The sequence below is a fragment of the Populus nigra genome, chromosome 10, assembly GCF_951802175.1.
Source record: "Populus nigra chromosome 10, ddPopNigr1.1, whole genome shotgun sequence".
Lineage (NCBI taxonomy): Eukaryota > Viridiplantae > Streptophyta > Magnoliopsida > Malpighiales > Salicaceae > Populus > Populus nigra.
In genome coordinates this window covers 4,083,591-4,106,709 of record NC_084861.1, presented here as the reverse complement: position 1 = coordinate 4,106,709, position 23,119 = coordinate 4,083,591, and the positions used below count along the sequence as shown (strand labels likewise).

General features: G+C 34.9%; 4 protein-coding genes across 7 annotated transcripts; 3 read left to right on the top strand and 1 right to left on the bottom strand.

Moving 5' to 3' along the window:
- Positions 1 to 1,910: 1,910 nt before the first annotated feature.
- On the top strand, positions 1,911 to 3,986 carry LOC133704702 (probable carboxylesterase 16). Its single transcript, XM_062129626.1, has 2 exons — positions 1,911 to 2,842; positions 3,129 to 3,986. Exons 1-2 carry the CDS (start codon positions 2,217 to 2,219, stop codon positions 3,664 to 3,666), a joined length of 1,164 nt encoding a protein of 387 aa, XP_061985610.1. The 5' UTR covers positions 1,911 to 2,216; the 3' UTR covers positions 3,667 to 3,986.
- A 1,781-nt stretch (positions 3,987 to 5,767) lies between these two features.
- Positions 5,768 to 8,141, top strand: LOC133705951 (probable carboxylesterase 11). The gene is made up of 2 exons (XM_062131410.1): positions 5,768 to 6,479; positions 7,237 to 8,141. The coding sequence occupies exons 1-2, from the start codon at positions 5,851 to 5,853 to the stop codon at positions 7,772 to 7,774; spliced, it is 1,167 nt and encodes a 388-aa protein (XP_061987394.1). The 5' UTR covers positions 5,768 to 5,850; the 3' UTR covers positions 7,775 to 8,141.
- Positions 8,142 to 10,668: 2,527 nt separating this feature from the next.
- Positions 10,669 to 14,740, bottom strand: LOC133705965 (protein TWIN LOV 1-like). 4 transcript variants are annotated; one of them, XM_062131427.1, is made up of 8 exons: positions 14,201 to 14,738; positions 13,701 to 14,114; positions 13,143 to 13,350; positions 12,991 to 13,055; positions 12,795 to 12,874; positions 12,454 to 12,509; positions 12,300 to 12,363; positions 10,669 to 10,978 (listed from the first exon to the last, which is right to left on the bottom strand). In XM_062131427.1, exons 1-8 carry the CDS (start codon positions 14,310 to 14,312, stop codon positions 10,805 to 10,807), a joined length of 1,173 nt encoding a protein of 390 aa, XP_061987411.1. In that variant the 5' UTR covers positions 14,313 to 14,738; the 3' UTR covers positions 10,669 to 10,804. The 4 variants fall into 4 exon arrangements, with proteins under 4 accessions (XP_061987411.1, XP_061987413.1, XP_061987414.1 ...); XM_062131429.1 differs by having other exon boundaries at positions 10,669 to 10,954; positions 13,701 to 14,740; XM_062131430.1 differs by having other exon boundaries at positions 13,221 to 13,350; positions 13,701 to 14,737.
- Positions 14,741 to 18,998: 4,258 nt separating this feature from the next.
- LOC133705985 (transcription factor MYB8-like) lies at positions 18,999 to 20,607 on the top strand. Its single transcript, XM_062131471.1, has 4 exons — positions 18,999 to 19,254; positions 19,391 to 19,613; positions 19,702 to 19,831; positions 19,984 to 20,607. Exons 1-4 carry the CDS (start codon positions 19,252 to 19,254, stop codon positions 20,465 to 20,467), a joined length of 840 nt encoding a protein of 279 aa, XP_061987455.1. The 5' UTR covers positions 18,999 to 19,251; the 3' UTR covers positions 20,468 to 20,607.
- The last annotated feature ends 2,512 nt before the right edge of the window (positions 20,608 to 23,119 follow it).

Below are 23,119 nucleotides of genomic sequence, written 5' to 3'. Positions count from 1 at the left end.
TTTATTTTATAAAAATACTTATTTATTAATTCCTTAAAATTTTTAAAAAACTTTATTTGCTAGATTTTGTTTTGAGAATCTCAATTTCTTATTTCTTAAAAATATTAAAATTTTAGATTTTTAATTTTTTTAATGACCGGGTATCCCAGGATTCCTTTTGTTTTATAAATCCATTTTCTTTCCTTAAATATCTCCCGAAGCTTTTATTTTATTATATAAAAATAATATTTTTAGTATATCCTCGTTGCATGCATTGATTATTTTAATTTACTTGTCCAGAATTGACACACACACCCTCATATTCCTTGACAATTCCATTTATGTTATTAAATTATATAATTCCTTGAATTTAATTATGGGGTGTTTGTATTTATAATAGCAATTGCTTTTCAATGTATTTTTTACTTGGAAATGCATTAAAATAATATTTTTTTATGTTTATAAAATTATTTTTGACATCAGTACATCAAAATAATATGAAAACACTAAAAATTAATTAATTTAAAGTAAAGAAAAAAATAAAAAATTTATTTTTAAAAAAACTATTTTTAAAATGCAAAATTAAATAGGCTTTATATCTTTATTCATCCGGTGTTTAAATTATAAGTATTTTAAATGTTATTATCTTCAAATAAGATCGAATATAAAATAATACCAATATAGTTTATTTAAAAAGTTTATTGCCATGTGGTAACAACATAAAAATAAAAGTACTCTATTAATTAATTAATTTTTACAAGTATAGTTGCTTAAATGAAAAACAAAAATCAGTGAAGGGTCTAAAAAAACCACAAAATATAAATACTTTATATATCATTATCTTAAACAAAATAATAACATAGGACAAAATGAAGCATTAAAAAACAAATACTTTATTAAAAGAATTCAGAATAGGTCCTTAATTTAATTTAATTTAATAAATAATACTTTATCCGGCCACTGTTGCTGATAAGGACTTGATTGCGTGTCGAATTTTGCCCGCCTTGACCCGCCAGCATGTCTTTCCCAACACTAATTGTCAGGATCCTATCTATGGCCCACCAAATAAACAAAAAAGATAGCAGCTTTTTGCCCTCATTGATTGAAAAATCCAAAATAAAATTCCAACTAGCACAATTGCTTTGTTCCCGGGACTCTTTGGTTCTGCATGCAGCTGCAAAAAACAAACGAAGTCGCTTCTTTTTTTAATATATTATATAGTGTGTTTGGTAGTGTGGCTGTGAGTGCTTTTTAAATAATTTTTTGTGTTAAAATGTATGTCAATGATATTTTTTTATTTTTTAAAAATTATTTTTGACATCAGTACATTAAAACGATCCAAAACATATAAACCATATTAAATTTTAACAAAAAAAAAATTAAAATTTTTTGGAAACGCAGCCGCAGCCGCGTTCCCAAACGCTGCCATAATAATATTATTTTTTTAATTTTTTTAATATTAGTATATCAAAATAATTTAAAACTTTAAATAAATTAATTTTAAATAAAAAATATTTTAAGTTTTTTTAAAACACTGTTTTTGCTGCGAAAACGAACTTGCATTTAGCGTTAGTTTGCGTGTTTAGTATTGGGCAGTGTTATGTTTTTTAAAAATATATTAAAATATATTTTTTAATTTTTTTAACATTAAAACATTAAAATTATTGAAAAATACCAAATTGATTTTTTTAAAGTAAAATGTATTTTTAAAACCTCTAAAAAACAGAAGATATTACTTTGTAAAAGTAATTTTTTTTATTTTTAATATTAATAAATTAAATTATTAAAAATATATATGCTTTTTGAAAATATAAATGCTTTTAAAAGACATCTAAACGCCTGCGTGTAGAACAAAACCTCTAACACAAGCGGCCAAGAATGCACAACCAACCAATGAAAAACACGAACTTTTTTTTTTTTTTTTTATAATCTCAAATGGAGGCAGTCAAGGTAACCACCTGCTCTCCTAACCTGAAACTGTATCAAGGCAGAAGCTTCTGTCTCTCTGACCCTTCTCATGTCCTCTAGTCTCTCACACGCTTTGAAAATGCATAAATCTTGAATTGAATTCTTCTCTCCTCTTTCTTTCCCACATCATCAATGGCGGCGTGAGCTCCATGAAAATAAAAAAATGAAATACTTGTAAAAACTCTTTCAATCCTTTCCTTGGTGGCCGAAGGGAGTCTCCACCTAAATCCTCTTCTTATCTCTCTCTCTCTCTCTCTACAGTAATAAAGATGCCAAACTTGATCGTGAAACTCTACAGTGTCTTCTTCAAATATCAACAAAAACACCTCTTACAAAGCCTTTCTCTATCTTCTCTCACTGATCAGAAACCTACCAACTCATTTGGCGTATCGTCCCGACCCCACGAATCCATCGCCGCTAGCAACCCTTCCTTTACTGACGGTGTAGCCACCAAAGACATCCATGTCGACCCCATCTCTTCTCTTTCCCTCCGCATTTTCCTACCTGACACAGCTATCACCTCCCCGTTGCCTTCAACCCATGATTACGGCGGCTATTTGCCTCCCCCGGGTAAATTTCACCGGAAGTTGCCTGTGATGCTGCAGTTTCACGGTGGCGGGTTTGTGAGCGGCAGCAATGAATCGTTAGGAAACGATGCTTTCTGTAGGAGAATCGCCAAACTGTGTGATGTTATTGTTGTGGCTGTTGGGTACAGATTGGCACCAGAGACCAAGTATCCGGGGGCTTTTGAAGATGGGTTCAAGGTTCTTAATTGGTTAGCAAAACAGGCTAATTTGGCTGCTTGTGGAAGATTGGATTCTCAAAGCCATATTTTTGATAGCTTTGGTGCTTCCATGGTCGAGCCTTGGTTAGCTGCTCATGGAGATCCTTCCAGGTATCCACTTGGATTAACTTGCCTGTTCTGTTCATCAAGCATATAATTAACATGAAAAAAATCACATTGATTTTAAGTTTAATTTACTCATCAATTTGTTTTTGTTGATTAACTTATCAATTATGAGTTGGTTCTGTTCTAGAAACCTGGTAAAAGATTGTCCAAAAGTTACAAAAATACATATAGCTATAATTCAATTTGGTGACATTAAGATTTTTCAATATCTTTTTTTTCCTTCTGTTTTAATGAAGTGGTCTTCCCTGACTTGGTATTGATATCAGAACAGATGTGTATTGCTTGGGGTGAGCTCTGGTGCGAACATAGCAGATTATTTGGCACGAAGGGCTGTGGAGGCTGGAAAGTTATTGGATCCTGTCAAGGTGGTGGCGCAAGTCCTCATGTTTCCTTTCTTCATTGGAAGCACTCCCACACATTCTGAGGTTAAACTGGCAAACTCATACTTCTACGATAAGGCTATGTGCAAGCTGGCATGGAAACTTTTCCTACCCAAGGAACAATTCAGCCTGGATCACCCCGCTGCCAACCCTTTGACTGCCGGAAGACAGCCGCCTCTGAAGTACATGCCACCAACACTAACAATTGTGGCAGAGCATGATTTTATGAGAGACCGGGCCATTTCTTACTCAGAGGAACTGCGAAAAGTTAACGTGGACGCACCTGTTCTTGATTATAAGGATACTGTGCATGAGTTCGCTACACTTGACGTGCTTCTCAATACACCACAGGCTCGGGTATGTGCTGAGGATGTAACTATATGGGTCAAAAAGTATATATCCCTTAAAGGTCATGAGTTTTCTTATTAATTAAATACAAGCCAAAACGATAGAAAAAGAATGGAGAGGTTAGGAGAGGAAAGAGCTGCTTAATATATTCAAGTAGCAGCAAGAGCTTCCAGCTGGTTAGCCTAATTAGTTGATTATTTAGGACCTGGGAGGAAGGGTTTGTTCTTCTTTTCTTGTAAATTATCTGAGTGCTTGTCTGATAGTGTAGGCTTTTTAAATTTTTCAATGGAATTTTTTCCATTAAATATATCAGGGACTTTCTTCTGTTCTTGTTTCCATTTTCGATATTCATAATATTGTACATGTAGGATTGAAATGAATGGGCATAAATTTTCACCTTAGTTCTGTTTGATCTGTTTGAGGTTTCATGCATGAATCCAGCATAGCCTGCATTAGTGCCCGTCTGGAAAAGTGGGAGTGGTGCAACCCTGGTTGCGCCGCAGCTGTGCCTACATTGCCTGGCAAGGATGCAGATGCATATATTTCCTTGCTGGTGCCAATGGAGCTTCTTACTGTGTCAACATATTTGAATGATATATGTTAGTTTATACAGCAGAGTTTCCTTGAGCAGTTTAGCAGATGCATTTTATAGCCTATGCCACATACACAGTAACTGTGATTTGATTAGCAATGCTTTTACCTATATTTTAATCCATCTTGAAGGCATGGAACAAAGTTATGCTGGGACTTTGAAGAATGCCAAATGGAGTCCGCCATTTTGTTTTATTGAGCTTGCTTCTACCATGTCGTCTTTAGAAACAGCTTTCAATCATCTATATAGAAATAGATGCATCCACGGGCCAACATTAGGCTCCCATTTCTGAGGATGTAAACGCATAAAATAGGGTTCTGATCTCATAAGATTTTATGGAAATCTCAGTGATTCAGAGATGGAAAGGATCGCAACCAATTGGGGTAAATGAAAGCCCCATGTATTTTGCTTTTAGATCAAGACTCCATTAATGTAAATCTTCTGCCTATAATATGGAGACTCCGCCCCTGGGTCCTAGCAATTTTCAATCACTAACAAAACTATGCAGGATCTTCCTTGCTTCATGCTGTAGAGATGCTAAGGAATAGGCTTTTTTTCATTCATCATCCTTGAAGAAAACTTCATTGCAGGCCCTTAATTTAGCCAAGTGGGAACATCAAGAGATAAAGGATCGGCGGCCTGGCTGTAAAGGTCGTGAACTCTCTGGTTCAAAAAAATTTCCCCGTGATTCTGCACTCATATTCTCAAGGATCGGTGGTCAGTGGATGAGTTTAAATTAAAATTTTAATATAGCATATTAAAACAATTTAAAAATTAAAAATAAATTTAAATAAAAAATTAAAATTTTTAAAAACACCGTGATATCTCGAGACGGTGCTGCCCTCCAAACCAGTAATTCCACCGATTAAACCACCTGATTTTTCAATGTCAGAATGCTTGGATATATGGTTCTTGAATGGCGCCATCTTTATTGGAAGCTTTCTTTCTTTCTTTCTTGCGTGTTGGTATGATGATCAGCGTGAAAGAAGTACAAGAACCATCCACTATACAGATATTAATAAAAAATATAAATTATTCACATTATTTGTGTTTTGCAAGATCCGGAGAGTAAATAGCAAGCAAACACAATACTAATATATATATATATATATATATATATATATATATATATATATATATATATATATGTGTATATATATATATATATGTATGTTTTTATTTCAATGTTTTTGTTTTTGTTTTTATTTTTATAAGAAAATTATTTTAAAATTTTTTCATAAAAAAGGTTTTTTTAAAATTAAAGGAAATTTTAGAGAGCATATTAAAATTAACAATCTTCTTCCAAGTGCATATAAAAATTTAATTTATAGTTTGTATGATGTTATGTTAATAATTGTTATTTAAATTAATTAAAATATAAATATATTAATTTTTTTAAAATTAAAACATTGTTGTTTTATATTTTTTTAAAAGAAATTTTGGACAGATCCTTCCATCATATAACTTGTTTTAAAATTATAATTATAACTTTTATGAGATGGACTCAATAGATAAATTGAGTAAGCTTTAAGGACTGAAAGAAATAAAAACAAACTTTGAAGGACTTTAAATTCATTTGTCCCCTTCTCCCAACAACCTCATCATCCTCCTCAACTCCATCTTCATTAATCAGCAGCAAAACCAGATCCCGGCGTTCTCCTCTCTCTGTAGAGATGCCCAACTTAATTGTAAAACTATACAGTGTCATCTTCAAATATCAACAAAAACACCTCCTACAAAGCCTCATCGAAACCCCTGAATCCACCAAACCCAACCCATTTGGCATAACTTCTCGGCCCAGCGAATCCATCGCAGCTAGTAACCCATCATTTTCCGACGGTGTCGCCACCAAAGACATACATGTCGACCCCTTCTCTTCTCTATCTCTCCGGATCTTCCTTCCCGATACAGCTGTCACCTCCTCATTGTCTTCAACCTATCAAATTACCAATTACGGTGGGTATTCTCCGGCGGAAGGAAAATCTCACCGGAAGTTGCCGGTGATGTTGCAGTTTCACGGAGGCGGGTTTGTCAGCGGGAGCAATGAGTCGGCAGGAAACGATGCGTTTTGCAGGAGAATAGCCAAATTGTGTGATGTGATTGTCGTGGCTGTTGGGTATCGATTGGCACCAGAGACCAAGTATCCTGGGGCTTTCGAAGATGGTTTCAAGGTTTTGAATTGGTTAGCAAAGCAGGCTAATTTGGCTGTTTGTGGGAGATTGGGTGCTCAAAGCCATATATTTGATAGCTTTGGGGCTTCCATGGTCGAGCCCTGGTTGGCTGCTCATGGAGATACTTCCAGGTACTCTTTTTGTTGTTTTCTCACCCTATGGAGATTGAGTTTGCTTGTCTATTAAGCATTGTGTGCAAATGGGTATGCTTTGAATTTAATTTAATTAATTATTAATCCATATATTTTTTATGCATTGTTTTGTTGCTTGAGAGTATGGCAACACGAAATCGGAACAGCGGATGTGGTTTTGTTAAATTGCTAAAGAGAATTGCGAATTTTACAGGAGAGAGTGATCTAATTATAGCATTGTTAAAAGATCTCATGCCATCAATTGTAAATAGCTCCATGATACAATGTAGATCTAATTTGTAAATTGGAGTATGTTGTACAACGGGGATCTGATTTTATTGAAGAGGGGAAAATTACATGGTATTGGCCCAATTGGATGGATCCAGTGGCTATATTACTTCTGTACCTGAAATACATGTAAATTTTTCAAGTGTTTTTGGCAGGATTTCCCCAAGAACCGAAAACTCGTGATGATGCTTGTCGTATCATTCTCATTGTAAGAAGAGTTTCTTGAAGCTATTTGATTGTCGTTTGTTAGACGAATCCATCTTTATACCAAATTTAAGTTGTTCACAATCATGCTGGTTCAGGAAAATCACTCTGGCTACATGGTTCTAATTATATCACCATCATTATATGTGCACATTGTTGTCTGTTCTCTCTTCGTTTTGGTCACTTTAAATTTTTTCAAGGCCTGTCCTTTTCCTTCTGTTTTAATGAAATGGTCTCCCCTGACTTTGTATTGGTACCAGAGCAGATGTGTATTACTTGGGGTGAGCTCTGGTGCAAACATAGCAGATTATGTGGCAAGAGAGGCTGTAGAGGCTGGGAAGCGATTGGATCCAGTTAAGGTGGTGGCACAAATCTTGATGTTTCCTTTCTTTATCGGAAGCACTCCCACCCATTCTGAGATTAAGCTTGCAAGCTCATATTTCTATGATAAGACCATGTGCATGTTGGCATGGAAACTCTTTCTACCTAAGGAAGAGTTCAACCTAGATCACCCAGCTGCTAATCCTCTTATTGCTGGGAGGCAGCCACCTCTTAAGTGCATGCCCCCGACTCTAACAGTTGTGGCAGAGCATGACTTTATGAGAGATCGAGCCATTGCCTACTCAGAAGAACTACGGAAAGTTAATGTAGATGCACCTCTTCTTGATTATAAGGATGGTGTGCATGAGTTTGCTACTCTTGACGTGCTTCTCCAAACACCACAGGCCCGGGTATGTGCAGAGGATGTCTCTATATGGGTCAAGAAGTACATATCACTCCGAGGCCATGAGTTTTCTTATTGAATGGAGCTGAAAAGAAGAAAGTGAGCTGGAAGGGGAAAGAGCTGTTCAATAGATACGGGGTCATCTTCTTTATGATCTTCTGCTTCTTTTCCTATCCCTTTTCTTTTTCCCCCCTGGAGATAAGCAGCATTGTTGTATACTGAGGATTAACTTCTGGCTCTATTCCATTTCTCAAGTTCTGTATTTAGGAAAAGGGGTTTTCTCTCTTATTGTAAAGTCATTGTTTGTCTGAGTGTAGGACTCGCTTGGATATTGATGAGAATTTTATTCATAGATATACCAGGAACATTACTTTTCCAGCCCATTTGCAGGCTGCTTGCTGTAAACAGTAGCACTGCAGTGATACCTTGATACCAGTTTCTTGCCACGCCTCTTGTCTTCCTGTATTTGTTGGCCTTCTCTGTCTCTGAAGATGCTCATAGGGCTTTGTTATTATCTCTGTACGCTGTTTCCTTCCTGCTGTCTTTGGAGTTACCTTGTTCTGTGCTCCTTCCAGTTCTGCATCACAAATCAAACTCTGGTGGTGTTTTCATCGCAAAACACATTCCTAAGCATTGCTTCCTTTCGAACTTCATTTCTTGTGTTACCAGAATTTTTTTAAAACTGCTGGGCCCTCTCTTGTATCTAGCACAAGTTTTCTGAGTGTATACTGCTATGGACAGTGTCTTAAAGTTGCTACTATCATTACTCTGCTTGAACGGGAATGCAGCTTTTGATTTCTATCATTCTATTCTGCTGTCGTCCTTAAGAGTGTTTTTGATATTACGGTAGTTGTTACGGTTGTGGTTTGAAAAAATAGTTTCATAAAAAGTGCTTTTAATTAAGGTTGGTCTGAAAAAATATATGTTTGGTTAAAACTGTGGTTAAAATTGAAGTTGAAAAAAAATTATTTAATATGTTTGGTTACAAATTATAATTCAATTTCATTTTATTGTATAATTACCTAAAAGGATTTAATTCATAATATTAATGAAGTAACATTACAACCAATAAATTTTTACAAATAGACCTAAACATATTAGAGCAATAATTTATAATTGTGCGCAATTAGGGCTGATGGGAAGGGAAATCAATGCAAATGGAAGAACAAAATTGAGAATGAGAAGAGAAATGAGAACCGAACAAGAATGTTTTGGATTCTGCAATAATAATGGTTAGTGGAGTTGTTGTACGCAATTAGGGTTGATGGAAAGGGAAATCAATGCAAATAGAAGAACAAGATTGAGAATGAGAAGAGCAATGAGAACCGAACAAGAATGTTTTGGGTTCTGCAACAGTAATGGTTAGTGGAGTTGTTGTGCGCAATTAGGGCTAATGGGAAGAGAAATCAATGCAAATGGAAGAACAAGATGAGAAGAGAAATGAGAATCGAACAAGAACAGTGTGTGTTTTTGATAATTCCACATTACTTATCTCTAGAATGTTCAACCACATGTTGAAACTTGAAAAAAATCAATATTTTATTGTTTCTAAAAAATTATGATCCTGCCCCATTTAAATAGTAGGATCCATATTTTTTATTTATCACACAATCTTAACCAAACATCTTTTCAGTGTGTTTTTAAAGAAATGTGAACACTAACATGTAACCAAACGGGTTCTAAATGCTATTGGTTCTCACCGAACCTTCCTCAATTGCTTAGCGCTGAAAACTCAACGTGCCAGTGTTTTCGCTTCTCAGTTTTCTCTAGTGTGTGGCCATAGCAGGACTGTTCTCTTGGGAGAGTAAGGTTGAGTGTTTTCTACTCTTTCTTGTATCTATCACGCCTTCATCTTTTTTTTATTCAAAGAATCAAAAGAACGAGGAACATTCTTTTGTTTAGCTCTACATGCAATGCTAATACATATGCTGTGCACATAGGATGATTGGAAATTTGATGAATTCTCGTAGTACTCTCTTTGGATCGTATCCGAGGTTACACATGCGAGTCCAGTTACGTTTGTGCAAGCTTCCTGCACTTAAGATGCAGATATTGCCTAGCTGGTGCCTAGCTGGTAATGGTATGTTGTCCACATCGATTGTGTTGGTGCAAGGTTGTTTAATTAGTAATTTAAGATAGCATGCCCTGTACCAGTTCTGCTGAGCATTTTATAGCTGTGCAAGCAGATCATCACGACTAAATTAGGCAATATTGCAGAATAATAGCTACTGATTGGCAGGTCATTTTGTCTATTGATCATGTCTGTGTATCAGCAGATGACCTGGATGATGAGAGCCACAGTTAATGCATATTTGATATTTCGCAAGCACAGTAAAAAAAAAAAAAAAAACCCTACATAGTAGATTCAAAAGAACGTAATTTGACTGCTCTATATCTGCTGCCTATTTTCCAAGCTTAACCATCTTTTCTGGGTACCTAACTTCAATACAAGAAAGAAAACTGATAGTTTTGTTCTATGTGAAATTGGATGGAACTTTTTTATATATCGAGCATTTTTTTCATTATTCACTTGAACAAATCTTTTTCTTATGATTTTAAGCCTTTTTATCTACCCAAAAAAAACTATTCTTATTCAATAATTTGTGTTCAGATTTTTCAATTATTAAGTTGTATATTGTAATTTTGTGATCATATTTTGAGTTTGTAATCAGCCCCCCCTAAAAATATTGTCCCAGCTCCGCCATTGAATCGCCTCTGTTCTCCCTTCTCTCTCTGCTAAGACGAGAAGGAGATACAGAAGACAGCATTAAAGCAGCATCGAGTATTGCAATCAGCGACTGAATTCAGATCTTTTAGGAATAGACTCTGCGCCAGATCTTTCTGAATCGGAGAAGGTTCTAGGGAGCGAGTTGAAGGCGTTGAACCTTCTTGTTAAAAGAACATAATTGTTGGATTAGAAGTGTCCATAACTCTGATCACCATGTCCGCAACTGATGGACTTTTCAAGATATCTTTCACATAAAGGAACCATTTGCATATATCCAAAAACGTCCACCAGTGCCTCAAGTTATTGCCCTAATTTCATTCTATACAGCTAGCTTCACACGGAATTATAAACTAAAAAAGATGGACCATGTAACAATCAGCTTCAAAGATTATTGAAACCATCTGATGAACTGGAGCAGCTAGCACCTATCGATAAGCTCCTTACAGCTACCTTGACTGCACCAACAGCACCAAGCTGCCTAATCTCAGGACTCAGCCCACGTCTGTCCTGGCTCTTACATTTTTCTTCCATCTGAACACCCACAAAGCATGCTATCTGAACATCGATAAGCACAGTGAGATAGATATTGCATGAAGCGTTCAGGTTTTTGGTCTTCTAAAGCTTGGATACTGATTGATGGAAGCGGGGGAAAAACAAACAAAATAAAGAACTAGGCAAAACAAGAATGAAGAATGACCTAGATCATGCAGGCTCTGCCATTCATAATATGAAGAAAACAAAACGGAGGTGACAATTATCTGCAGTCCAAGAAATATTCCTCACTCTGTTTGCTAATCAATTACAAGTTGGGCAACCTTAACTACCATTTCCAGCTTGCAAGAAACTAGTATGCATAAGTAGCTCACACTTGTAGCCTTTTGAACTTTACACCTAGAAAACAGGCCTACAAACTTAGCATTCGATATTCAAATTTTGCTCTGGCATCTGCTGGATTGCGCAATTTTGCCATTAACTATGAATCAGATATGAAACAAAAATGCACGAAAACCCAATCAATGCAAGTGGGTCAAAAACATGGCCAGAGTATTTATCGACAACTTGAAATCTAGAACGAATTCAATTTTCCAAAAAAGATTATAGTTTCCTTTAGCAAAGGAAGCGATCATTTATGAAACAGTTGTCTGAGCCTATCTTTTCCATTGTTTTCCTCTAACTTGATCTACTATTTGATGCCCTTCTATTTTTCACCATGTTCAAGACCTAACCATATAACCAAGAATCATGATCTAAAATTCGCAAGAGCCAGGCTGTACCCACAAGATATATATTGTGATAACTGTTAGTGATTCTGAAAAAAAATTCTTTTTACAGGTTATCATCTATAGTACATCTCCTCTACTACCATAAAGACAGAAACTTAGATCCTGCTTAGTCATAAAACTAGGAGAGAGGATGGATTCAGTGGAGTAAGATTCCAGTTGGAGGTAAAATGCATACATATCTAGTTTTAAGGTATTGCAGGCACAAATAAAACATAAAAAGATTCTCAAAGAGCTTGGAGATACAGTCAGCTGGTAGAGCGGGGTTAGGAATACCATACAAGCATCAATCTATGTTGCATGCTAAGTGCTTATTTCAACCTGCTTTTACTAGACATACTGTTTTTCTTCTTCTTTTTTTCTTTTCCTCTACTTGATGCTAGATTAATTCCCATCAGCAGGTCTAAAGACAGCCAGTGACTTGAGGAAGAATAAGGAATAAGGTGATAGGTCTTCTTTAGAGAAAGTAAGATATGTTAGGACTAAGCTTGATCAAAAGAATTTTGAGTTAAGTTCACCATATCTTAGTAATATTTGTATATGCATACATCAAGAAAGATTACAAGAGATCGGTTGAATTGTTCATGTAAAAGTACCTTGCCAGTAGCATTACGAACAGGTGACATGTGAAGAAGATTCCAAAATGTACTCTTGTCTTTCCTATTATTGAAGAAGAAAAACTAGTAGTTAGAACCAATCAACAAAATTCAGTTCCTCCCAAACACATTGAAAGAATAGTCAAGTGCGAACCTGTAATTTAAGATACATACTGTGCATGGTTGCTCAACCTGAATGCTTTCCTGTATCTGGAGAACAGTTTGCAAAATGAAAACTTTTCAGTCAATACACTGTTAAGAGTAAGATCTTAGCTGGTATCCAGCCTAGTTTCATTGTGAGATAATATGTAATTATTTAGGATCATTTTCTTTCCTCATATGTTTCACATCCTGGATTATATATACCCATGTACACGCTCTTGTACAGATGGCTTTGCTAATACAGGCATATGTTTCTCCAACCCTTCTCCTGTTGCCAAGCTTATATTAGGAACCTCTATTCCATGTCATCAAGTATACGAAAGAAGTTCATACCTGAAGCAAAATTGAGGAATCTGTATCAACTCCATTGAGAAAATTCCAATCACGTCCTAACACTTCATGTCTATCATAACCTATAGAAGGAAAGAAGCGACGTAAGTGCCTGCATGACCTGCGTTGTTCAGATTTTTATGCTTGAAACATGATGCGCGTGCATGTCATAAATATGGATCTCATAAAATTTGAGAACCTGTCAGTTTTAAGAAGGCATCACTTGCGTAAACTACAGGCATGTTAGGCAAGTGTGGATCTATCCTGCGCAGGAACACAAACAAAGAGATTAGAAATCTTCATTTAGACATTTCCTACTCATAGACGTATTAGGAATTTGCAACAACTCACAATACAAAGCTTTGCTTGATTCTACCAAGAGATATATTTAAAGATGAATTAATGAGGCCAGCCGCCGGTAAGCTGCACCTTTTTCCACACACCATTCTGCCAGTTGACTCACTATAGCGGGTTAGCACGGACAAGATTTTATTAATGGCAGTTGCAGCTCTTTGCTTCTCTAGTTCGCTTGCCTCGCATGACTCTTCAATCTTTACTCCTATAAATCGAGACTAAAAAAATGTTAGCCAAGCCAGAACCAGAAGTTACTAGTGAGAAGAGTCCGGATTAGAACCAAGTCAGGAAGCTAGGTAACCTGAACAAGAATATTGCAGGGCAAGAAATAAGAACGATGATTATTAATCAAAATTGCAGTAACGGCAAAGCTAAAAGAAACTATAGAGCCCAAGCAGTGCAAAGCCTTAAAGTCCAAGAAACAAGACTCGCAGACGAAAACTGAGGAAAATCATCTTCATAAAACTGAAATGAATTGCACAAAAACAAGACTAACAGACCAAATCTGTGGAAAATCACCTTCATAAAACTGAAATGAATAGCACAAAAACAAACCTTTACAATTGGTATCCGTATCCAATGCCAAAACTCGTGTCAATTCCACCAAAGAATCAGAGCAAACCTCTCTCCTGCAGGAACCAAAAGCAATCTCGTTACAAGCAGCATCAGCCCCATCATCAGTTAATTTTTTGTTTCTCCGTATAGGCACCTGAACCCCAATGAAATGAACGACGCCGCCATCCTCCTTGCTAAAAACAGGGCTCATCTGAAACAACATCCAAAAGGGCGTCCCATCTTTCCGATAATTCAACAAACGAACCCGCACCGCCCTCTCCTCGCGAATTGCCTCCCGGATCTCCATAACTGTTTTTCTGTTAGTCTTGGGGCCTTGAAATATCCTGCCGTTGTTCCCCACCACTTGCTCTCTCGAAAAACCCGACATTTTAAGGAACCCAGGGCTTGCAAACACTATAGGGTGACCCGAAATGGTGGGGTCAGTGATGGTGAAATTGTGATGCAATTCATCGAGAGCTTCTCGCACCCAGAGAGAGTACCTGGCATTGAGGGATTGCTGAATTCGAGCCAATTGTGATTCCATATTGATTGTTGGGGCTTGAAAGTCTTCTTCTTTATCCAACTTGCTTTGCCAATCAGCCCCAATCCCATGTGGGATTTTGTTTTAGGATTTTTGAGACCAGGCAGAGAAAGAGAACACACAGATTTCAGATCAGTAGAACCAAGTTAAAGCCAAGCCAACGTAAGTCCGTGTCTTGTGAGAATTCCCTAGCAGAAGAGCAGCGAGTGAAGGGGAGACAAGAGCAAAGCAAACAGCACTACTACTAGTGGTGCTGTCGCTGTCGGGGAGAGAGTTGGAAAATATCGGGAAACTTGTAGTATATATAAATGAATGGAGGAAGATGAGTGGGAGGGTAAAATCAATCGCTGTTGTTGGTCGAAGAGTCTGTGTATGTGATGACAATAAAGAGAAGCTGCCGTGAAACAGACAGCTACTTCGTCAGTTTGATACTACTGCCCTCCAGCAAGCAACACAACTCCAAATCCGGCTGCCCGTATCAGGCAAAGGGTTGTCTGGTAGTGCTGTAAGATACGGTTGAAACTGTGTAAAATGTTCGGACATAACTTTGCATAGATTCTATAAAAAAAACTAAGTATTGAGATTTTAATTAAAAAAACTATTGAGCATATGTAATATAAAAACTTTTTTATTTTTTAAATTTTTATAATATATTATTTTAATGTATTGATATAAAAAAATTTATTTTAATGTAATTTCAAATAAAAAATACTTTAAAAATAACCGTTACTATAATCTCAAACATTATCTAAATAAAATGCTTTTTTACGTATTGTGTTATTAATTGCATTTGAATAGGTTTAAAAAATATATTTATTTTGAAAAAAATATGAGGTGAATATTTTTTTCCAGTGTTTTTTTTGTCATTTTAATATATTAATATCAAAATAAAAATATTATTTTGATATTATTTTAAATAAAAAAAACTTTAAAAAATAACCACTACTGTAATCTCAAACATTACCTAAATAAAATGCATGTTTTGTATTGTGTTATTAATTGCATTTGAATACATTTTAAAAATGCATTTATTTTGAAAAAAATATTAAGTTAATATTTTTTTCCTTGTGTTTTGTTATGATTTTAATATATTAATAAAAAATACATTAATATTAATGTTTATAAAAGAAATTTATAATATATATTTTTAGTATTTTTCAATAATTTTAATACATTAATATTAAAATTTTTAAAAAAATATTTTAATATATTTTTAAATAAAAAAATATTTTTATAAAGTATCTTTCAGTACTTTACTGGGGAAGCACATGTGATGTGATGTGTAAAGGCAAGCCGCTAACCCAAGGACCTCACTCATTTGGCTTTATATCTCTAAATAAAATAAAAAAATAAAAAATAAAAAATAAAATAGGGCCAACCTCTAAAGTCAAAACTGCTCCTAAACTATTTCGGCAGAGCCAATTTTGCATTAGAAACAATTGTTTATATCAATTTTATATATATATCTCTAAATACGTTTGATTGCCAAAACCAGGAGGATAAAAAATCTAGTTTGAGGACTTATTTGTGATAACATATTAGTTATAAGGACCAAAACAACTTTCCCAAAACTTAGGGACTAAAAAGTAAACCAGAAAAAAATTAATCTCTCAGCTCTAAAGGGTGCAGACATGGATCGAGCGGGAATGCTGAGTTTAGATTTACGTGGACTGGTGCAGTGGAAGATATTTTTAAAAATAATTTTTTATTTAAAAAATATATTAAAATAGGGTTTTTTAGATTCTTTTATATAATATTTAAAAAAAAACAATTGGAAAGCTGTACCAGAAACTTTCATGATTTTTTTATTTTTTATTAAAGGGAATTGGCAGGTAGGGCAACTTTTTAGGTTTTAGATGGAACCGCTGATTGGCTTAAAAATCTGTGGGCTGTCCTTCCGTCGCCGTCCGTAGCTACGTGTCTTATGGAGGAAGTCATCCTAAGCTCTGATGCCGAAACTCAACACTGACATATAATAATAATTGAATTATTTCAAAGCTGAGGTGGAATTGTAAGAACACTCACATCAGTTAAAAGTAGAGGCTTATCCATAGATAATAGGTTTGATGAGATAAATACGAGAGATTTGGTGGCGTGGAGAGTCGGAGACAGAGAGAGAGATAGGAGGAGTCTCCTCCTTGGATCTATTCTGAAATGTGCAGCGTGGAGTTAAAATTCAATTTTGTTCGTTCTGTAATCTTAAAAATACTTAGTTAATTAATATATTTCATAGTTTTACATACAATTTTAATTAAAAAAAAATTTATAATTTATAAGTTTTTCTTAAAAATTTATCTTTTCAAACAAAATATATATATATATAGTTAACGTGGGTGTCTGTAGTAGTTTATGCGTAACTTAATTAATTTTTTAAATTTTAAAGTTAACGATCATGTAAGTTTTCTATAATTTTAAAATTTATAAAATTTAAACTAGTAATATTTAAAAAATAAATTTTAAATTTAAAAAACAAACTAATAATATCTAAAGATCAAATCTACCATGATAAATTCAATCAATATATCTAACGACCATGTAGGTATGTGGGGGCTTGAAGGATAAGTTTTAGTGACAAGATTGACATGCAAGTGTGAGTGAGGATGATCCAAACCTTTTTTTTTTTTTTTTTGTCGTTATCATAATAATGCTTGTTGTAGGCTGTATAGGCTAGATGCTATTTGGGCTGGAAAAGCCCGCCTTCTCTGTGTTACTCATCTTACTGTTATCAATTGGTTTGCAGATGTTCTTCAATTTTTCTCCATATCTTTAATAAATTTACATAACTCATTCCGTGAATTGTTCGAAAAATCTCGTAAAGATAATAAATTCAAATATATTAGATAAATAGCTCAGCAAACGAGAAAAAACCAAGCCACTAACCCAAGAACTGTATCAACCTCGAAACATTCTCTGTCCTGCTGTCAGTTGGTGATCTAGTTACTTACAGGAAAGGAGGAAGTGAATTACTGGAGAATTTATAAACTTTTAGCAGAAATGTAAGTTGTTCTTAGAAACCCTGATATTCCTCCAGAAAATTGCTATATATGACCTGTGTTGATATGTGGCGCCCAAGCTAGCACATTGACAATTTTTAAGGCGTTATGTGTGCATAGAGACACAGGTGACTGTAAGTCTTTGAGCGTGCAGAGGAGCCTCTAAGGCATTGCATTTTCATATTGCCTCTTCTCTACTGTTTCATTTTCTGACCTACACAGCTGAAGAACTATATGAATTTACGTATAAGGTTTACTTGAGTACTGTAGTTTTTCAAGGGTAACACAGAAAGGTAACCCTCCATCGGGTTAAATTTACTGGAATATGACATGGGAGATCAATTTGACATGCAAATAAGGGAGAAAATAGTTGAAGCGTTGCGCGGATGTGTTTATAGAGTAGATAGGCGAGACAAGGCCCTCAAGGAAGCTTGAACTAGCCAAACATGGAGTCTACCACAAAAAACCCGTAACTTTTATCCGACCAAAATTGATTAGAGGTTTTGTAAAACTAGTTTTATATATAAAGGGTTAATTAATTTAGATATGCAACCAGCTGAGAGGTGAGGAAGACCCTCAAATTAGGATTAAGAATATTATTTTTGCTGTTTCAGTTAAATTCTTAGTTAGTGTCACACACACACACACACACACACACACACACACACACACACACACACACAGAGTTTTGGATTGTTTTGCTATGTCAATTTTACCTTTATATAAATAATTGATATGTTTTTTTTTTTAATAAAATTTACGAGCTAAAGATTTTTAGAATTTTGTACAATTTTCTTTACAGTAAATTAATATCTATTCCTTAAGGTTTATAGATTCTATTTTCCATTTTCAAACTATAATTTTTAAAGTTTAAGAAACCATAATATTATTATGTCAAAAAAGCAATTTGATGAAATCTCAAAAATTCAACTAGTCTAGATATAAGGTTTTCGGGTTGGATAATCGATTAATTGATTGATTTTAGTAATTTCATCTATTTTATCTAGTCAAGATAGTTGATAACTTATACTAGGTGTTTATTAGGTCAAGATGACTTGTGGCTGGTATTGATAAAAAATCATATTTGATAAAGGTGGAGACTATTTGATACTTAAATAAATATCTTTTTAGAAAGAAAAAATACAATAATATTCTAAAGAAAGATGCTTTGAAAATATACATGCAACAGAGAATGAAAATTATGAACCTTTATTATGGAGGTTTTACAGTGTATTTATAACCCATAAATTTAGTTTTTTTGTGAAGAGAAGTGTTGGAATGTAATATTATATATCCTGATAACATTTAATAAAAAATAATTTTTTTTTATTTATATTAATATTTGATGGGAATATGATGGGTCCTGACTTTTATATACCTAAAAGACAAAGATATTAGAGTCCAAAATGTTAAAAATAGTTAAAGTACTCATGAAGGTTTAGTTCTTCCCATGATTATCCTTTTATTTTTATTTTTTTTTATTAAGTCCATCGCTATCAATGTAGGGGTGGACGTAATAAAAATAAAAGAAGAACCACCGCATTGAGAAATTGTTAACAGTAAAGGGATGAAGCATACAATTAATTAACCTCGTATAAACTTTTTCTTAATTTTATCAACAAAGTGAGAGAGACAGTGTACCAGAATCAAACGTGAACAAAACAAGATCACAGCGAAACAAACAAACATGTGTGCGTGCGTGTGTGTGTGTGTGTGTTCGTCGTGGAAAAGAAGTGGGGCTGCAAAGGCTAGCATTTCCTAGAAAATTGTAACGTGGAAGACATGCCCTCGAGTGGGTGAAAGGAGAGTTGCGCCCCATATATGAAGCTGGACAAGCAAAAAGAAGAGCCAGCAGGAATCTTTCATACATGGCAATGCATTTCTTTTTTAATCAGAGACTCGATAAGTGCTTAGCGTGCCGATGAAAAAAATTATTAAAATGGCAATGACCCACACGTCGGTTTGAATCCCTTTGCCGCAGTCTGCTTTCTCTCAAGACCTATCTATTATTCTAATAATGGTAATTAGGTGTCAGACACTTGCAATTGTTTGTTAAGATTGTTTTTACTAACTCGAATCATTGGTTTCATAAAGTAATTAGTAAACTAATTCTTCGTGGTGTCCTTGTGTTCTTGGCTTGACTTTATATATAACAGGCTTATGGGCTATGGCCCTGCATTCTCTTCATTGATCAAACTCCCTTGCAGTGGTATGTTCTTGTAGCTTTATTGTCCACTGCAAGTGCGATGGGAAGGAGACCTTGCTGTGACAAGGTTGGATTGAAGAGAGGCACATGGAGTGTCGAAGAGGATCAAAAGCTCATGAACTTCATCCTCAGTAATGGGATAAAATGCTGGCGACATGTTCCTAAACTTGCAGGTACATTTGTCAAGGTCATGATTCATTAGTTTTCCTTACATTTACTATAATCGAAATTAACACAACTCGATCGGAAGTACATATCTAGGCTTGCTGAGGTGCGGGAAGAGTTGTAGATTAAGGTGGATGAATTATTTGAGGCCTGATCTCAAGAGAGGTGCATTTTCAGAAGCCGAAGAAGATCACCTGGTTGAGCTTCATTCACGTTTGGGCAACAGGTTCTGCATGCTATTGTAACATCTTACTTAATTTCTGTGTTCGTTTTTCTTTGTTTTTCAAGTGAGTAATGATCAGGAGATATAGCTTCCCGATGAATTAATTCATGTTCTCTTAAATACAATATTGATATCACTTCTTTTTAAAAACACAGGTGGTCCAAGATTGCTGCATTTTTCCCAGGCCGTACAGATAATGAGATCAAGAACCATTGGAACACGAGAATTAAGAAGAAGCTAAAGCTCCTTGGTCTAGACCCACAAGGCCACGAGCCACCGATTGAGCAGGCTGAGACCAGCTGCGATGCAAAAGAAAGCGCATTTGCAGCTATGAAAGAAGTAGGGGGCAACATTAACGTAGACCAGAATTTACTAGAAAATCCAGTCTCAAAGGTAGAAACTAGGCTTGACAACGACCATTCTTGCTCTGGCCACAATACCAGTAAAGCTTTGAGAGAAGATTCTGATGCAGGGTGGTCAACTTTTCCCTCGCTCACTGACCTGCAATCCGATTCATGTTTATCAAGATCAATGGATGAGTATGTCTTACAAGAGAGTTCTTCTGAATCTTACTGGATTGATACTTATGCGGATTCTTTGCTCTCATGGGATGGCCTCAGCTTTAGCAATCTGGAATAGCTAGATATTTCTTTTTGACGATCATCAATGAGAGTGTGGATCAATGTACATCATTTCACCTTTCATGTGAGGTGGCATGTAATTACATGTATAATATCTATCTTGCTTATGAGCATTTGGAGGCATTCTTTACAAATCAAGATGAATGTGCATGATGTGTAGCATCCCTTCTTTATACGCGATCTTGGAAATATTTATATGCATCGTAAGAAGCTAGTCTTGGATGAGATGATGCTTACACAAGATCCTTAGCATTTTCCCATGGAATCCTTTTTTTTAGGTTTTTTTTTTTTTTTTGTTTTATCTAAATTCAATATCTTAGAGTCAGCTCGGTCCATTAAAAAGTAAAACTCTTTCATCAATATCCATCAATAGTATACTCCATTCATAAGATTTAAACTTGAGATATTGCTTTAAAAAAATAAGTATAGTTCTGTAAGTTTATTTTATTTATTGGAAGCCCCAAATAAAGAAAATCTTTTCTTTTTTTTTTTCTCTTTTAATCTTAATTTGAAAAAATCCTTGTAATTCTTCTTGCCATAATCTTCCAACCCATTGAGCCACAACCACCCTTATATTCCTTGGCTATACCGAGCTCGACGGAGAAACTGTCCCATGGTTTTATCAGAAGCCAGTCCATAGGAAATAGAAACAAAAGAGGTTGCGTTGTCGTTTTTTTCGGGTAGACATTATTAAACAAAGGGAAGAGGTTAAGGTGTCCCTTGTGGGATTATAAACTAGCCACAAGTGGTGGATCTGTTGTCACTTATTTAGTGTCAATGGGAAATGACAGGTCGTTGCATCTCCAAAAACCTTAAGACAAGCCATCATTTTCCTACCAGGCAGCCTGGTCCATCGAATGGTCCACTCATGTCACCATCAAAGAGAACCAACGACATTGGCCCCTGTTCCCAGCAAACAAGGGTTTTATGAAGAAATCTGGAGCGGTAAGAAAATCTTATTGCTACCCATGGCTATCAAACCTGAAAAGGAGTTTGGATCACATGGTTAATTCTCGAATTCAAGTTATGCAAACAAGCTTGAGTTGTGAAGAACAAATCATGCAAAGCTTCAGACACATTATACCCTGAAAATTGACAGAGCAAGTGCCTTCAGAGAATAGCTTCCTGATGGTTCAGATACCATGGCTTCCATTAAAGAAGAGAGGAGCTTACAGTTTATGGATTGCATCATCTAAGGCTCCGACCAAAAACGATGTAATAGTTTATGAATTCTTACTTTAATTTGCTTGATGGGGGCAAGCTTCCATTAAATTTTTCACTTTCACTTCAAAATCTTGGTTTGTTTCAATAAGCTCTCACAATTTTCACTTTAGTTTCAATTTCCTCCCTCTGTCTAGTTATGCTCCACTTAGCAACAACAGTGTCTTTTGAATTAATAAGTGAAAGAAATGGTGTATACATGAGCTTTTCTATAAGGCTTTATAATGTGTTTATATTGATATTTATAACATTAAAATATGAGACTTGATATTTAATATGTTAGTGATATTAATTTGCTTTTAGATTTATTTCTTTAATTTTTATAATTAATTTTATCATTTATAATTGTTTAATTTAAACTATAATTGTTTCATTAACAGTAATAATGTTTTATTATGATGCTTCAAGTGCAATAAACATGTTATTGTATATATAGAATACAAAAGAACAAACATGATTCTTTTTTTTTTTTATTCTTTCATATGTTTAGAGGGTTTAGTTATATCTCGAATATATTATTTTTATATAAAACAAATAAACATATTAAAAATAATATTTTTATACTTTTAAACCAACTCTTTTTAATGTGTAAATATTTATTTCAACATTTTATGCGTTAGCCGATATACCCATAAGAAAATTTGTAAATATACACCCTCATATTTCATAGTTATACCAAAACAATTAGTGATTTAACTCTTTTCATTCTTACCCTAAAGGTGATAGCAGAGATGTGATTTTGGGTTAAACCATATGATATGTAAAATCAATCTTGACCCATATATCATTGAAATAAAAAAAGAAAAAGAAAAAATTAATCTGTAAAAAGTTGATTTAAAGTATCTAGATTGAGATTAACAATCAAAATCCATGCATCATTATAAACAACCCTAGTTCATTTTTAGATCATTGACAACTCAAACCGGCCATTTATAACCATATCCATCTTTTTTATTCTTTTAAAAAATTTAGGTCGATTCCCTAAACCATGATCCGGGCTTTACCTGAATCAACCACATTAAATTTTAAAACTATGGTTTTGATCTTTCCGGTATGGATTGGGAGGTTTTCAGTGGCTGTTTTCATGGATAGTTTGGTGGCTGTGTTGGGTTTTGAACCATCGCTGCAGCAATTCTCCGATGATCCAATCTCATTGAATAATCATTGATATTAAAGCAAATAAGAAATGACAATCCAACACCATCCAAGAAGATTGAATCTAGACCTGGCCATGCATAGCGTTTATCTAGTGTTGCTCCACCAGAAATAATTGCAGAAGCAACTCCTGGGACCATCGTGGCTTCCTTCTTTTTGAGAATATACAGGTTTCGATTCAGCTTTGATGGGAAAATAAAACGAAGCATCTCCACAAAAAACAACGAGATCAACCTTTTCATTGTGTGGCGACAAAGGGATCCGACCATTTCAT